Source organism: Nelumbo lutea, chromosome 7 (assembly GCF_056320005.1).
Source record: "Nelumbo lutea isolate HS-2025 chromosome 7, American lotus-T2T, whole genome shotgun sequence".
Classification (NCBI taxonomy): domain Eukaryota; kingdom Viridiplantae; phylum Streptophyta; class Magnoliopsida; order Proteales; family Nelumbonaceae; genus Nelumbo; species Nelumbo lutea.
The window spans coordinates 5,292,086-5,309,063 of record NC_142690.1 but is presented as its reverse complement, the minus strand read 5'-3'; the positions used below and the strand labels follow the sequence as shown (position 1 = coordinate 5,309,063).

Sequence of the window (16,978 nt, the reverse complement as noted above, 5' to 3'; positions counted from 1 at the left end):
GGTTAGCCCAAAGCAGCCAGAAAAGGTTGTGTCAGGTTGAAATTTGGGTTAGTGTTATTGTTGAAAAGTATGAACCCAGCTTGACTTCAGGTTGTTAGGGTTGAAGCTTTGGCCAACCTGACCCCATTGGAGAAACTTAGGTTTCCAAGGCAACAAAAAGAGTTTAATCTTCGGCAGAAATACCTTACATGTCCCTTTTACTTTGGTTGCCAAAAGGTCATGTGGAATATAAACACCTAGTTCTATGAGAACTAGAATCTAATCTTTGATGGTATTTCCTCAATCAAGGAAGCTTTCCTGGAGTAGATGCCCGAGAATGTTGAATGTTTAGGTTCTCATGTGTCAGGAATGCAAATCTTTCATCTCATATGCATATAGAGTTGAATAAAAAAAGAGTTTGAGCATAAAAAAGCAATAATTATAATGAGAACATTAGTCTTAAAATAGTTTCACTAAATTAACTAGAACATAATTTTTTATTGGCAACCAGAAAGTAGAAACTTCATTAACTTATTAAAAAGAATGGATTTGAAGTAGATGTGCTATACATCCCTATTATAGTGTTAGGCTAGCCCCAACTAGACACCCCTATTATTTGGTGGTATAGGAATTCTTTTAGTATGAAAGCTTGTAAATTCCATGTTTACAGTCTTTAGTTGTAGAAGGGTTTTGTCTTCTTTTTTGGTTAAAAGTATACTTTACTTCTCCAAAAAAAAAAGTCCAACTATTGCTTTCATTATTGCATTCAATTCTATAGGGATAACCCACCAATACAAGTTACTTCTGTTCATTCCTTGCCTAGCCAACTCATTGGCTAGACTATTAGAGTTTAGAGGATCTTGTGTCCATGGAAATGTAGTTCTTAATTCCATTACCAGTTTTAGTGTTTCTCTCATCTTGTATCTGTATTTCCAAGAGCCAGTAATGCTTTGAGCCAGCCCAAAACTACCCTTGAGCCATACAACTAGCAACTCATCCCTTGTAGAATCTTCATAACAACATTTCCATGATCATTCTTGAAAACACCAATAAATCCTAAAGGATCTCAGTTAAACAAGTTACGTCCATCAAAATTTAATTTGATATAATCAGGAGCAGGAAGAGGCCAAAAGGAGTGAGTTAGTAGTAGTCTTAGCTGAAGAAAAAACAACCATAATTTTCCAACCCCTATCTAAAGAAAAAGGGATAAAAATTTTCAATGGTTTCGCCCATGTGCCACCTGAAGTTAAATGTTCTCTATCAAAGCTTCTTTTGATTGGGTCTTGTCTTTAAATATTATAGCATTTTTGGAAACAACCTATCTGTATGTGCAGGGGTAAGGCAACATATATCTGCCCCTCCCCAGACCCCACATTGGCAGGAGCCCTGTGCACTGGGCTGCCCTTTAAATATTATAGCATTTCTTTCGTCACAAATTGTCCACCAGATTACAGCCCTTGTGTATTTCTCCAAAACCTTCCCCCTTCTTCAGCATGGAGAAAAAAAGACTTTCCACATCCACTAGCACTTGCATCCAAAGGGTTAGGACCCCAAAAATACCATATACAAACAAACAGGAGATTAGTAAAGGGAAGCAATATTCACAGCTTGTATTGAATAAAAAACATCACAAGTATTTATTTTCAAATGTATTACCTCCCAACAGAAAATTCTTGTTTTTATTGTATCAATCCACTCAAATCGATTTCACAGGGGAAAAAGGGGAAAGGGATTCCTAAGAGAGGGTCTGAAAGAAATATGCACAAGTAAAAGAACCACAAGGGTTTTTTTACCAGACTTTGCAATCAAAATTAGAATCACCAAAAGAAATCCTTCCAAAGTACTAGAAAGACAAGCAACCTCAAAAGTTTCCAAAACCCAATGGTTCTCCTCGAACCTGAATCACAAGTTTACCCCTGTTCTGAGCATAGTTTTCAAGGCACCAAGGCAAGGCTATGTGACAGGGTGTGACGGTCTGACACAGGCTTAGCCTTGCCTACGCTTGGCAGGCTTACGTTAGGGACATGCCCGTCATTTTCGCCTGTAAGATTTTTGGGAGAACTAATGTCATCTTCAGGCAGACCACCAAAAGCTTAACGTACTCTTTGAGGAGGGGTGGTCGACCTCCTTGGGTGCCTAACCTTGGCACTCCTAGACCATCATCCCCTTGCGGGACGGCCCTGGTTAACGGCTAGCATGGCTACCAGGGTTCCTCATGGGCGCACACTTGCTCATGGGGACAGTGTTGGACCGGCACTGCGCTGCCGATACTCAAGGGAGGCTTGGCATGCGGGCTTGGCTCAAGTACGTCCCTTCACAACGCCAGTCCCTTGCCCAAGCTGAGTGAGCTACCCCATTGCCTTTGGCGCACGGGTGTGTTCCATCCCAAGCGGTTGCCTACCATCATGGCACACAGGTGCCTGTCATCATCGGCTTACAGGAGACCCATCAAATCGGTGCCAAGTCACCTCATCGGCGCATGGTCGCCTTCCATTATGGTTGTCCCCCTTTAGCACGTAAGCGGCGCCTCCCATGGACCGGTCTGAGCCAGGAGAGTGCCCCGGCCATTGGACTTGAGGTCATGATCCAATGCTACTGACTTTGGTGGAGCCATCCCATCGGGCAACTCCTAGCCTCTATGCGTTACAATGGCTTGTTCTGGCCTGCCTTGGCCAGGACGCCGCACGGGTCCTTCCGCTGTAGAACTACCCCCGTGACAAGGGGGCGCCTTGTCGCCTAGGCGATGGATTTTTTTTATGTAGAAAACATAGATCCTAGGGTAGTTCCCTAGGTACCATAACCATATTTCCTTAATAATTATTCATAATTTTCACAAGAGAAGTATAGAGTTAATGTTAAAGTATAGAAAATCAACATATTCATGAGAAGAAAATGAAGAAGGAAAAGAAATTCACAAAATATAGGGGCTGAACCCTTATTTTTGTTATAGGAAAAGAAGAAAAGAAAATGTGTTGATTAGAAAATGTGTAGTAGTAGTAGTAGTAGTAGTAGTAGAAAATGTGTTGATTAGACAAAATTTTAAGTTCATCCTTATTGGTTCAGGTTTTAAAGTCTTTGGGGGTTCAATACAGCATTTAGCAATGTTTATATTGATTAAACCCTAACAAATAAGAAGATTAAAAAAGAAATTAGTATATAAACACACAAAATGAATATTTTAGTTTAATAGTGCCTATTTTATAATTATAATGTCAAAAAATAAAGAATAAAAAAGTATTTTATAATACATAGTACAAAACTGTTTGGCGATTAGGCGAGGTGAGCCTCAAAGGGCGCCTTGTCGCCTAGGCGTCGCCTTGACAACTATGGTTCTGAGAAAGAAACAAAATGAGAACAAGCTTTTTTTATTGAGAACATCTGGAGAATCTATCTTTCAAAGATAACTCATTCAACCACAGAACTTCCCAAAATCTACTTCTATCCTTAGATAACACATCATGCATAATGTGTTGCCAAAAGAAGAATTAAAAAAAAAAACTTGAAAACTAGAAGATGGCTTTCGAAGGAAGGAGAAGCTAAAGATTCTTTTGCAACTGCATCTTAGCCATTTTTCATCATCCCATAGACACCTTTAACAATAATGTCCCACAATTCATCTAAATCCAATGGAAATCTCAATAACTACTTCCCCAAAAAAGAATTTCTAAACACCAACCTTCCCATCCCTAACTCTCCTTCCTTATTTCCTTTTACACACCATAGTCAAATGAATCAGATGGTCACTTTTAGAATCACTTGGTTCTCAAAGAAAACCCCTCATTATTTTCCCAACCCTTTTTACAAAAAGGACTAGGATTTCGAACAAGTAGATAATAAATGTGCAGATTGGCAAAAGCTAAATTAATTAAAGTAATTCTCCCTCCCAAATAAATATAATTCCACTCTAGTTAGTCACTTAGAAAATATATCAAGGAGGGGATATTAAAAATTGTTGGATCCAAAGTTGCTAACTAGAGAGAGTCCATATATTTATGAGGTTGCGTAGACGCTAAGCATTCCAACATTTCTGCATTTGATCAAGAATTGAAGTTTTCAGGACCCATACTCCCCTCTGTCCTCATAAAAGATGATGGCTGTAATCTGAAAATTGAAAATGAGTAATCATGGTCCTAGACCAAGTCTTTTACTCCAGAAAATTTTAGGCCCCCATCTTATTATTAATATCTCTTTAATCATTATTATTAATCAGAAAAAACAAGAAGGCAATATAAATAGGTGGACCTCCAAGGGCAATGAATGGCAAACAGGATAAACTCTCTAGGAGGGGAAGGGCTTACAAGGGATAATCCAATTTGAGGGGCACCAAGCTAGGGGTGGCCACGAGCTGAGCTTCTCACGAGCTATTCGAGCTCGGCTCGGCTCAGTTTAAACTAAGATTCGAGCCAAGCTCGAGCCTGATATATAGGCTCGTTTGCTAATCGAGACGAGCTCGAGCCCAATGAAGCTTGGCTCGTGAGGCTCGTGAGCCTAGTAATAATAAGTAAATAATTTTTTATTACATACATGCATATACACACATATACATATAAATATAAATAATATATAATAAATAATTTTTTGTATATAATATTTTTATTTTTTATGTATAGTAGTAAATAATTTTTATAATTCTTATTTTTTGTATGTAAAATAAAAACATTTTATATGTATCTTTTTTATTTTTTATATGTATAATAATAAATAATTTTTATAATTCTTAATTTTTTGTATGTAAAATAAAAAATATATTTTTATATGTATAATTTTTTATTTTTTAGAAAAGAACTTGGCTTGCAGTCGAGCTTGAGCCGAGCCGAGCTCGAACATGCATTCTTTGAACAGAGCCAAGCTCGAGCCAAACACAGTTTCAGCGAGTCGAGCTCGAATAGCCAAGTATTCGGCTCGAATTCACCCCTACACCAGGCAATGGAATAATTTGAAGAGAGAGATAGAGAGAGAGAGAGAACTAGGTTCTGTCATGGTAAAAATTAAGTGCCACAAGTGTAGGGATGTAGAACAAATAAGCATAATATATACTGAAGATGAGATGCACAAAAATAGAACTCTTGTATAACCAAGATAGCATAACACTTACCTTCCAATTAATCCTGATAGAGGGCCACTCGTTATCCTACATATACAAGCATCACCAGGTAAATATCAGAATGATAGCATCAAAAGATGATACAATAAACAGAACCATACTACCATGAACAGAAAAACAATAGAATTATGTACTTTCTAGTTTCAACTTTTCTATATGGATAATTGGCCATGGTAATATAATTATACAACTCCAACCAAGAAAAAGTTTTGGTGTTTCATGGAAAAGTAAATGGAAACAATTACAAGTATACCAACAAACAGTAAATTGGATTACATCAAATTGAACTCGGACAGCTGCAGTATGGGAAACTTTAAGGGTTCTTATTTTTAGTAATGCAAGGATTCTTCTTTTGTTTGTTCAGGGTTCAAGCTCTTTGGCTGGATCATACTAATGAAATTATCTCTTCTTGGCTATACGTCCAAGGAGTAAAAAAGGAAAATATCCTTTTAGAGTTGTATTCCTTGGATATTTTCGGTGCAACCCTTTTTTTTTTTGAAAGATAAAGTGTATTAATTGTATGCCAAAAAGTATCAAAACCAGAAATTACAGGAAGCCCCAATGAGAGAAGGGGGCTCCCAAAGTATGATATTCACATTAAGCATATATAAAAGACAACTCAGAAAGTCAGCCAGGGTCGTAGCCAATAATTTGACCCCACTGATTACAAAAATGCTGAAAAGAAAGCCTGATGAAACTTCTCTTCAGGGAAGCCCACAAAAATAGCAGCCTTTCTGCTTTACCAAAAACTGTTAGCCGAAGTTGATTATTGTAGATGTCAGTTTTCTTGTCATTTAGTTTGTTTGCAATTTCTCAAAGTGGTGCTATCTCATCACCCTTATTGATATCGTAATCCCTCTTTTTTTTAACTGAAGCATTGGTGGGTCTTTTAGAACTTACAAAAGGGAGGTACTGGTAAGGTTTATTCAGGTCCTATTGGTATGGGGGATGCGACTTGGGAAGAGCTACCATCTATTCTACAAGGTTTAAAACTGGGAATTTCATTGAGATAAGAAGTTTAGAAGTGGAAGGAACTGACTGATGATCATCAGCTGGTTCAGAAATGGAGCTGCAGGAACATGGCATCTACATCATCATATCAATTATCAAGCAGGCTAGATCAATAATTGCTAGATCTAATGCTAGTTTCAACTGTGTTCCTAGATCAGCAAATACTCTTGCTGATGCTCTAGCACAAGGAGTCAATAGACAGCATTGGTATTGGAGCACATATCCCCCAGGTTAGTTGTCTACGTTGGGTCTGGTTGTATGGTGGGGAAGAGTAGAAGTGGGCTAGTTCTCATCTATCATTTGGATGAGGGTTGATCGCACTCATTGTTGTACAATCTGGTCCGTTTGTATTCAATTCTATTTTCGTTAAATTGATAAAGTTCAGGAAGTTACCAATGAAAAACAGTAATATTGAAGATGCCAATGACCTTGCCTGGTTGTGGCAGACACCAGGGATTGAATCCCACCTTTCACCAGGGTTGGGGATTGGGGAGGCTAAATTTGTTGACTTTTTTTTCTTTTTGAAGAGGAAAGTATTAAATTCATAACTAATGGTTCGTCCCCAAAAGACGTACATGGCAAAGCCACTGCATATGAAACCAAGAGTTGACTGTACAGTAAACAGTAAAGACTTTACATGAATCCACCCAAGCTCCCAAATAACCCCCCCCCGAAAAAAAAAGTCCTCTCTCTAAAATGCATTTCAAGATCTTCCAAGGATGCTCCTTAAATTCATTCCCCGCCAATCGCCAAGATTTGATACATCCAATAACATATTAGTGTTTCTCCAAATTTTATCCTCCTGAGATGATTACTGAAAGAGTCTCAAGTACCTCAATTTACATATGGTCCAAATTATGGCTGTAGAAATGGACAGCCAAAATAACTTTCCTCTTTAAGCTTGTTACAACCCAGCATTGGGGTGTTCTTTTAACCATGCCAACTAATTCTGCTGCTGATAGGGTAATGCAGAAATAAGTGGTCTGCCAATTCCAGCCCATGGCTGCAGAACACGAAGCATTGGTCCTGGTGAGCACTTTATCAGTTTACACTTGGTGTGACATCAGCTCAATGCTGCTGTCCATATTAGAAAGGAGATTTTTATGGTATAGGTGCATGCCAAACCACTCTGCAAGGGAAATTACCTTCACTCACAGCAAAGGACCTTTTTAGCAAAAGGAACCCACAAAGAAGGTGCCATTCTCTGCCAACTCTTAACTAAAACAATTAATGCTATTATATTTACATTAAATTCAAATACACTTTCACAAGGTTAAACCAAAATACCAACACAAAAATCAGCAAAATGTCCCGATTCTGGTGCTCTCCAAGACAAATGTTACTTACCCACTTGAAATTCCACCACCAGCAGAGAAACCTCCGCTAACACGTTCAACAACTTTCATTATCAAATCAACCTTTCCAGTATCTACAACATCGGAATAAGGAATGTTATTTTCAAATGACACGATATATACACAAATCATTTAAGGACCCATAATTTAATAATGGATATTGCACTGAACAGAAAAGGATTCATCTAGCCAATCCCATATATGTATGAAATTCACATGGAGCTAGTATTTATGCACAAACAGGACTCTTGACAATGAAGAAACATAGTTCAAAGAGAAAATCTAGTTTTTTTATCAGAAACAATAAGAATTTTATTGATATTTGTATTAAAACATGGAATACAAAGATGTGCCAAGCACCCTCAGCTTTTGAGATAACCCTTACAACCCTTCTTGGGAACATCAGTCATATTGTTAGCTGATATCAGGATCCAGTTGTGATCCATTCTCAACTCCATTGCCAATGGTTTTACCTCTCTCAAATACATGTCTTTATGCATTACTTTTTTTTATATTCTTTATGTAAAAGCCTCCCACAATATAAAATAGCATGAAAATTTAAGTAAAAGAAAAATAAGGTGGTAAACAGGTGATAAGAAATGTCTTGAGGATTCTCATGTAATCCTATAATTAGTTAATTACATGATTAAGCTCAAATTGTTTCTTCAGATATGTATATGCCATTATTAACTGATATAAGTCCTCCATGCTTAGAAAATTACAATTTTAACAAAGAGGAATATAAAATAAAAATTCTAATATCACATTATTAATGAATTTTTTTATGAATAACTGTCATTGGCTGGTCCACACACCCATGAAAAGGTGATATTTAACTGCCTTGCCAGTCTCTTGATTTCCCTCAAGACTTGTCGATATTGCCAATGTTCTTGCCCTTGTTCCTTTATCCAGTTCACAACCACCCTCAGATCACCTTCTGCATCTATATTATCGGAATTTTGAGAAATTGCCAACCTGATTCCTTGGCTTGTTGTTACACTTTGATGAAGTAATATCAAATTTGATGTCAAATGGGTAATTTAATATACGGTAGGTCATGCCCATGATGTTTAGAGATAAAACAGTTTAGCCTATTGGAGTTTGGAACTTAAACAATAAAAGCTACAACCTTTATGTTTAGGTTTGCATATTCTTGTATAATGAAGTTTTCTTTTAATTCTTTTTCCCCCTTAAAAATGGCACCTCACTTAGATTAGGCACAAGTCCAACCATGTATCTCAGGCTTTATCGACCCCTTGTACTTTATTTGCAACTCTCATTTTTAAAGCATTGGCTGGAAGTGGGTTCTTCTGGTAGGCCCCTGGCGTGAGGTAGTGGTACGCTAAATTCCATACAACTCTTCTGTACAAGGATCACTGTGAGGCTTTATGTGTTTGTTTTACTCAAGCTTCATTTTGTTTTTCTCTTTTTGTTTTTTCTTTCCCCTCAATTTGTAATAAATTCTTCTCTTTTTTAGCCTTTTTTGGTTGGTAACCAGAAACTTTTAATATGAGTGAATAAATAATGAATTATAAATGAATTGTGTCTGTTATAATGCTCGAGTCAGGGGTATTTTGGTCATTCTGGTGTATCTTATTGAAAGTGAAATGTCTATTGTATCTGAGTTAAAGTTATGTGTCCCATCTTCTATGAGGGACAAAATTGCCTTTCTTGTAACTCAAGTTTTTCATGAATAAAAGTTAAGTGGGTCGGCTAGGAGAGGTACTTTTGTACATCCTCTCTTCTAGTCTGGCCGAATACTTTTCTCCTCTCCTTCTTCTTTCTCTTTTCTTTCTTCTTTCTTCTTCTCTACTTTGACCTAGAAACAACTAGGGTTTATTCACATGGTATCAGAGCATTAAGGTCTGGTGTTCGTTTTCTTGCTGCTGTCTTCTTCCTGGGTTCGCCGCCAGCTTCACAGTAGGTTTCATCATCCTACAACTGATCTGATTGAAGACTCGATAAAGGGCTGAAAAGGAGTTTTCGTTTTGAGGGCCTAGAGGTGAGAATGCCTCTGGCCGGTGCTGTGGTGGTCATTGAAGTGGTATACTAGACCCTCTATTCAGTGTACGAAGAGGGCTGGTCGTATACAGGTATGGACACTGCTATCGTGTGTTCAGAAATGGACTGCGAATGCTGATTTTTTTCTTTTTTTTTTGTGCTTTGAAAGTTAGTTGTTGTGGTGCTGGGTGAAACTGATACACATATCAGTCATGTTTTTTTTTGTGTTTTATTGCTCACATGTGTGCTGAAAGAAGAGTGGTAGACTACTGATGTCCACGACAGCAGTGGTGTGGTGTTGATTGTGTTGTGGTGGCTGACATATCTATTTTTTAAATGCTTAAAAGTGAACCCCTAGACCTTGTGTGTAATCAGTTCTGCAATTTGCAGAGCAAGTGTTCGATGAAATGACTAAGTAATTTCAGTAGTGGTGTGTTGGTGGTAAATGGTCCTGCAGTGTGCAGTCCAAGTGTTTGATGTGTTGACTGAATGATTTCAGCTTTAGAGTGTAGTGTGTAATGTGCAGTTGAAGAAAGTGAGTTGGTGGTATTGTAAGTGAGATAAGTCTTGTGACAAGTGTGAGATTGTGGTGTATATTCAGAGGAGACATAATTGAGATGGCTTCAACTGTAGTTGGGAATGACAACAAAGCAGGCATCATGCTCTCCTCAGATTATCTAAGTGTTCAAATGACATCCATCAAGTTGAATGGTGAGAACTATGTACCATGGGCAAAATCTGTGGAGGTGTTCTTGAAGGCCAAGAGGAAAGTAAAACATGTGAGGGAGGAGAAACCTTCCTCTGATTCTCCTGGGTTCAATGATTGGGAACAAGATGATGCACAGATAACGACATGGCTTTGGAACAGCATGGAACCGAAGATTAGTGTGAACTGCATGTTCCTAGATAAAGCCAAAGAGATCTGGGATCATGCTAAAAAGTTGTACTTTGGACAAGACAATACAACTAGGGTATATCAGTTATACCAAGAGTACTTCAATTTGAAGCAAAGAAGTCAAAGCTTAGAAGAGTATTATGCAAGTTTGAGAAACATCCACAATGAGCTAAATGTGTATCACCCTCTCACATCAGATGTCCAGATCCAATAACAGCAACGTGAACAGCTTGATGTGACTAGGTTTCTTGTGGGCTTGAAGGCTGAGTATGAGCTTGTCAGAGCACAGATATTGGGGGGATCAGCTCTCCCCTCACTTGAAGAAGCTTTTGCCCGTCTTAAGAGGACATCCATTGAGCTAGTGGAACATTCTTCCTTCTCTGATAGATCTGGTTTGGTAGTGACTAAAGGGAGTAGTAGTGGAAGTAGAAGTGGTGGTGACAGCAGTGGCCCTCCAAGCAACCGTGGTGGGCACATGTTTAACCAGGCCAGTGGCCAGACTAGAGGCCGTGAGCCAGGAGGAGGCCGTGGAAAAGGAAGGGGTAATGCTCAGAGAAAATGTACACATTGTGGCTTAGAGGGGCACACAGTTAATTTCTGCTATGATTTGCGTGGTCCACCCAACACTTGGGCAAACCATGTTACATCTAAGAGTAGTAGCACAATTACTGAAAGCCAGCAAACTGCACCAACCCCCTCCACACTCACTTGTGCTTCCGGGCAAGAAATGGTGAGTGTAGCACGGGCAATATATGAGCAGTTCCTTCAAACAACTCAGTAGAACACAGCTACACTTGCCCATTCAGGTATGACTTGTTTAGCTTCCAAAGCTTCACCCTGGATTATTGATTTTGGCGCCTCGGACCATATGTCTGGGACTCTTGATGTATTTTCTTCCCTTTCTCGCACCTCCAGATCTCAGACAGTTACACTTGCTAATGGTTCTACATCTCCTATTTGTGGTGTTGGTGATGTTGATCTCTCCTCGTTGTCTTTAGCATCTGTTTTATATGTTCCTAAGTTCCCTTTTAACCTTATGTTTGTTAGTAGATTAACCAAGTCCCTTAATTGTTCTGTACCCTTTTATCCTTCTTCTTGTGTGTTTCAGGATCTCAAGACGGGGACGAAGATTGGTGGAGGGCATGAAGCCGATGGTTAGTATTACCTTGATGGTGTGGCCCTCCAGTGGCTTTTCAGTCGTCTCTTACTCCTCTCTAATGGCACTGCAGACTTGGTCATCCCTCTCTCAAGGCTTTGAAGCTGCTAGTTCCTTCCTTGAGTCATCTTTCATCATTAGATTGTGAGTCATGTCAGTTGGGAAAACATCATCGAGTCTCATTTAGTCCAAGAACTGATAGTCGTGTCTCAAGTCCTTTTGTTTTAGTTCATTCTGATGTATGGGGTCCAGTTAAAATGGTGTCATACAATGGGTTTAAGTATTTTGTAATCTTTGTTGATAACTTTTCAAGAATGACATGGATCTATCTTATGAAAGACCGTAATGAATTGTTCACTATTTTTCAGAAATTTCATGCTGAAATACGCACTCAGTTTGGTGTTCATATGAAAATACTTCGCTCTGATAATGCCAAAGAATACATCTCCTCATCATTTCAACAATACCTAAAACATCACGGAATAATTCATCAAACTTCTTGTGCCTACGCCCGACAACAAAACGGTGTAGCTGAACGGAAAAATAGACATCTTCTTGAAACTGCTCGGTCCTTGATGATCAATATGCGTGTCCCAAAGCATTTTTGGAGTGATGCTGTTCTTACATCCTGTTTTTTGATAAATCGGATGCCCATGTCAATCCTTGGAAGTCAATCCCCTTTCTCCGTGTTGTTCCCCACTTTGTCTCCCTTTCCTCTCACCCCAAGAGTCTTTGGTTGTGTTTGTTTTGTTCAGCACTTGGGGCCTGGAGTAGACAAGCTAGATGCTCGGGCTACAAAGTGTATTTTTCTTGGCTATTCAAGGACTCAGAAAGGGTACAAGTGTTATAACCCTAAGTTTCATAAATCATTTGTGTGCCCGGATGTCACCTTATTTGAATCAATTCTTTTTTTTCTCCAATGCCGGGGTCTCTTCTTCTCCCTCTGTGGTTCCTCTTCATGTTCCAGTTGTGGACCCCCTTCCCGTAGTTCCCACTCCTACTGCAGATGCACATCATATGCCGGTTACTACAGAGAGGCCGCTAATTACTCAAGTGTATACTCGCAGAAGTGCTTCGACTCCTCCTCCACTTCAGCACCCGTCGACAGATTCTACTACTACCCCTTCTCCCTCAGATCTTCATCTCCCTATTGCTTTGCAGAAAGGTAAACGTACTTGTACTTCTCATCCCATTTCAAACTATGTTTCCACTGCTCACCTTTCTACTTCCCATTGCAAGTTTATATCATTACTCTCATCGGTTCCCATTCCCAAGACTGTACAGGAAGCCCTTGTCTCTCCAGGGTGGCGGCAAGCCATGGAAGAAGAACTCTCTGCTCTACAACATAATCATACATGGGAACTCACCACCCTTCCTCCTAGTAAGCACATTGTTGGGTGTAAATGGGTCTATACAGTGAAGCATCTTCCTGATGGCAGTGTGGAACGATTGAAGGCACGGTTAGTGGCCAAGGGCTATTCTCAGTTATATGGTGTGGACTATATGGAGACATTCTCTCCTGTGGCTAAAATTGGTTTAGTTTGGGTATTGATCTCATTGGCTACTATGTATGATTGGCCTCTCCTACAACTTGACATAAAAAATGCCTTCCTACATGGTGATCTTGTTGAAGAGGTGTATATGGAGCAACCACCAGGGTTTGTTGCTCAGGGGGAGGCTGGTAAGGTGTGCAGGCTCAAAAAGGCAATCTATGGACTGAAACAATCTCCTCGTGCATGGTTTGGCAGGTTCAGTGAAGTGGTGAAGGCCTTTGGGATGAAACAGTGTCAGGTTGATCATTCTGTGTTTAGCTATAACTCGAAAGATGGAAACATCTTGCTAGTCATGTATGTGGATGATATTGTCATAACTGGAAGCGACAACAATGGAATTGGCAAGCTGAAAAAATTCTTACAGGACCACTTCAATACGAAAGATCTAGGGAAGCCAAAGTATTTCTTAAGAATAGAAGTTGCGAGGTCAAAACAGGGGATCAACCTATGTCAGAGGAAATATGTTATTGATCTACTTGAAGAAACAGGGTTGTTAGGTGCTAAACCAGCAGAGACTCCTATGGAACTCAATGCCAAGTTAAGTGTGGATGCAGGTGAAGAGTTTGATGATCCTGGAAGATACAGAAGGTTGGTGGGAAAGTTGAACTACCTGACCATTACCCGACCAGATATATCATTTGTTGTGAGTGTGGTGAGTCTGTTTATGCAACATCCCCGACTTCCTCACTGGGAAGCTGTTCTGAGAATTGTTAGGTACCTAAAGGGTGCTCCAGGTCGTGGTTTGTTATACCAAAAAGGAGGACCTCTTGAGATAGTAGGGTACACAGGTGCTGATTGGGCTGACTCTATATCAGATAGGAGGTCAACCACAGGGTATTGTACCTTCCTGGGTGGCAATCTTGTGACTTGGAAGAACAAGAAACAAACAGTGGTGGCAAGAAGTAGTGCGGAAGTAGAGTACAGGGCTATGGCCCATACCATATGTGAACTAGTATGGCTGAAGAACCTACTACAAGAGATGGGTTTCTCAATTGACAAACCCATGAAACTATAATGTGATAACCAAGCTACTGTTACATCTCATCCAATCCTGTCTTCCATGAAAGAACTAAACATATTGAGGTGGACTGTCACTTTGTGAGAGAGAGTGATAAGTGGGGTAATAACTACATCTCATGTGAGCTCAGGAAATCAGTGGGCAGATATCTTCACAAAAGGATTGTCTCGGGGACTATATGATATATACTCTCCAGCTTGAGGGGGAGTGTTAGAATGCTCGAGTCAGGGGTATTTTGGTCATTCTGGTGTATCTTATTGAAAGTGAAATGTCTATTGTATCTGAGTTTAAGTTATGTGTCCCATCTTCTATGAGGGACAAAATTGTCTTTCTTGTAACTCAAGTTTTTCATGAATAAAAGTTAAGTGGATCGGCTAGGAGAGGTACTTTTGTACATCCTCCTTCTTTCTCTTTTCTTTCTTCTTTCTTCTTCTCTACTTTGACCTAGAAACAACTAGGGTTTATTCACAGTGTCAAGTACCCCCTTTAAAATTAAGCCAGCGCCAGCTACATAACCCCTTGATTCCTGACTTTTTTTAGCAATTTATATTTGTTTCCCGGATGGTGACCCCTCAACACAATTGACTTCTGCTTACCCCTTATTCACTGAATGCGTCAGCTAAGTTATTGGCCAATCTATAAGTCCATATAAACTGTAATTAACCCACTTTATCAATGAAAAGCATACATATTAACATATATAAAACAATGTTGTCAGACTCAGACCACTCAGACCTAGAAAGGCCACTGGGCCATAGGTCAATTGTCCTACCAATGAATCAGCACAGTGACCTATCACCTATGATGTTATATAGCCCATTACCCAATGTTGGTACCAACTATTAGGGATCTTGGGAGAGGTGGAGTGGATACAGACTTAACCTTTAGCATTTTTTTGCACCAAGTGACCAGCCTCAAACTCAAACCAATGTTCCCATGCTTGTTAACCTTAGATTTTACCATTAAACCAAGCAATGTTGTCTGAGTTAACCTGTGACTAAACTGAGTCTTGTAAAGCACATTTTTGCATCCAAAAAAAGCATTATCCAAAGTTGGTCCCAGCTATCTAGGGCCTTGGGAGGAGTGGACTGGATACAAACCTAACCATCAGCACTTTTTTTTACACAAGGCAGTAACTCCCAGACTTGAACCCACAATCTCACATTTATCAGACTGAGATTTTACTATTAAACCAAGCAATGGTAGGTCACTTTTTTTACACAGGTTTTAGTGGGTAGGTCATCAAAAACTGTTTGGGTTGCAAAAACTCAGAAAGTCTTCAACATTTCATATGAATCAAAGGTATGGCATCCGGTTTTCCAAACAAAAACTGAAAAAACAGGGTTTTAAAAAACCAGAAAGGCTATGGGTTCTGATTTGAACAGTCCAACCAATCTAGCTTGGTACAAGCCTGACAACACTGATAAAATATCAAGTGACTACTAGCCAAAACATAGAATACATTCAAGGATAATCTTCTGTCTTGCTCTTTTTTGGCTGTTAATTTTTTGGGAGTTCTTAATGGTGTTCATATTTACAGAAGCTTTTTGTACAGTGAACTTACTGTATACTTTCTTCTTTTGATCATAGTAATACGGTTTTACATTACCTTTTTGAAAAAAAAAAAAGGAAAAGAAATTTCCCCATATATGCCTTGTATGTAAAGCAAGTTGTGATACTACATGTCATCTGCTAATCTCTGTAGCATTTGGAAGCATTTCTTTTTTCTCTTTGGTTGCAAGTGGTCCCCTCCCCCAGGGGATGTGAGTAGTTTGTTTGATTGGGCAGGGATCTATCTTGCTAAAAAAGGAGGAAAGTACTAAGGAAGTGTGCTAGGGCTGCGATAATTTTATCCATATGGGAAGAGAAGAAATGAAGAATTCAAGGGTTTTCAAGGAAGTCACTCACTATAAAAATGCACTAGTTAAAAACATTATGACAAAGACAGTTCATTGGGCTAAAACATTGACCCTTTTCAATCATTTTTTAGTGCATGATATGCTTAGAGGATAGAAGCACATCATAAATTCCTCTTCCTCTCTTGTAGACCACACTATGGGACCTCTTCTTTGGTCCCCTCTGCTAGCAAATTACATTGAACCTTGATGGATGTGGCATTGGGAATCCTGGACCTTCAGGCATAGGAGGGGCATTCCAGTACCATGATGGCACACTTGCAGCTATATTATCAGATCTTATAGGACAAGCAAACTCAAAAGGAGAACTCCTGGCCATCCAGTAAGGGTTAGGAATACAGAAGGACCAAAACTATAGTCAGCTGTTTTTCTTCTTTTTTTTTTTTTTTGATAGATAATGATAATTTTATTAATTAGAATAAAAACACAGTATACATCATACAACTCCCCACAAAGAGACGCGAGATGCAGCCTCCAAACTACATCATAAAGCTTGCAAGTGAGCCCAAAAGGGATGATTCCTATGTACTCCTTGTTTGGCTAGGAAATCTTCTTTCCCATTGAACTATTGTCAGTAGTTTTTCTTTTTTTTTGTTTTTTCGTAAAGTGGTAACTATCATCAGCTGTTGGTAAAGGGTGATTCAAAGGTCATAGTGAAATATGGTTTTGGGGGAATAGCATGGTACTATGGTACTAAAGACATATTATGAGAGAAATCAGATAGACAGACAGACAGATAGCAAGAGAAGCGGAAGTCACCTTCACATGGTTTCAGCAAACTTATAATGGATTGGCAGATAGCTTGGCCAAACAAGGGTCAACAGAGCACAGATTTTTCACGAATCATCCCAAGGGATTTTAATGGCATTGTAAACTGAGAAAGGTAATGGGTTAGGTAGCAGGGCTAGCCTAATATTGGGATACCTGGCATAACTCACAAAGCATTTTTTTCCAACAATTAGTAAATGACTTACAGTTTCTTATTAAAAT

The 16,978-nt window shown here is 39.2% G+C and overlaps 1 protein-coding gene across 1 annotated transcript in view; it reads right to left on the bottom strand.

Annotated features, from left to right (window-relative positions):
- The window catches only part of OEP80 (outer envelope protein of 80 kDa), a 29,589-nt gene that overhangs the window by 5,053 nt on the left and 7,558 nt on the right, over positions 1 to 16,978 (bottom strand). Inside the window, exons 7-8 of the mRNA XM_088955293.1 lie at positions 7,442 to 7,523; positions 5,075 to 5,110 (exon numbers count right to left, since the gene is read on the bottom strand). Coding sequence (XP_088811419.1) covers positions 5,075 to 5,110; positions 7,442 to 7,523 — 118 coding nt within the window. The remainder of the gene's footprint in view (positions 1 to 5,074; positions 5,111 to 7,441; positions 7,524 to 16,978) is intronic.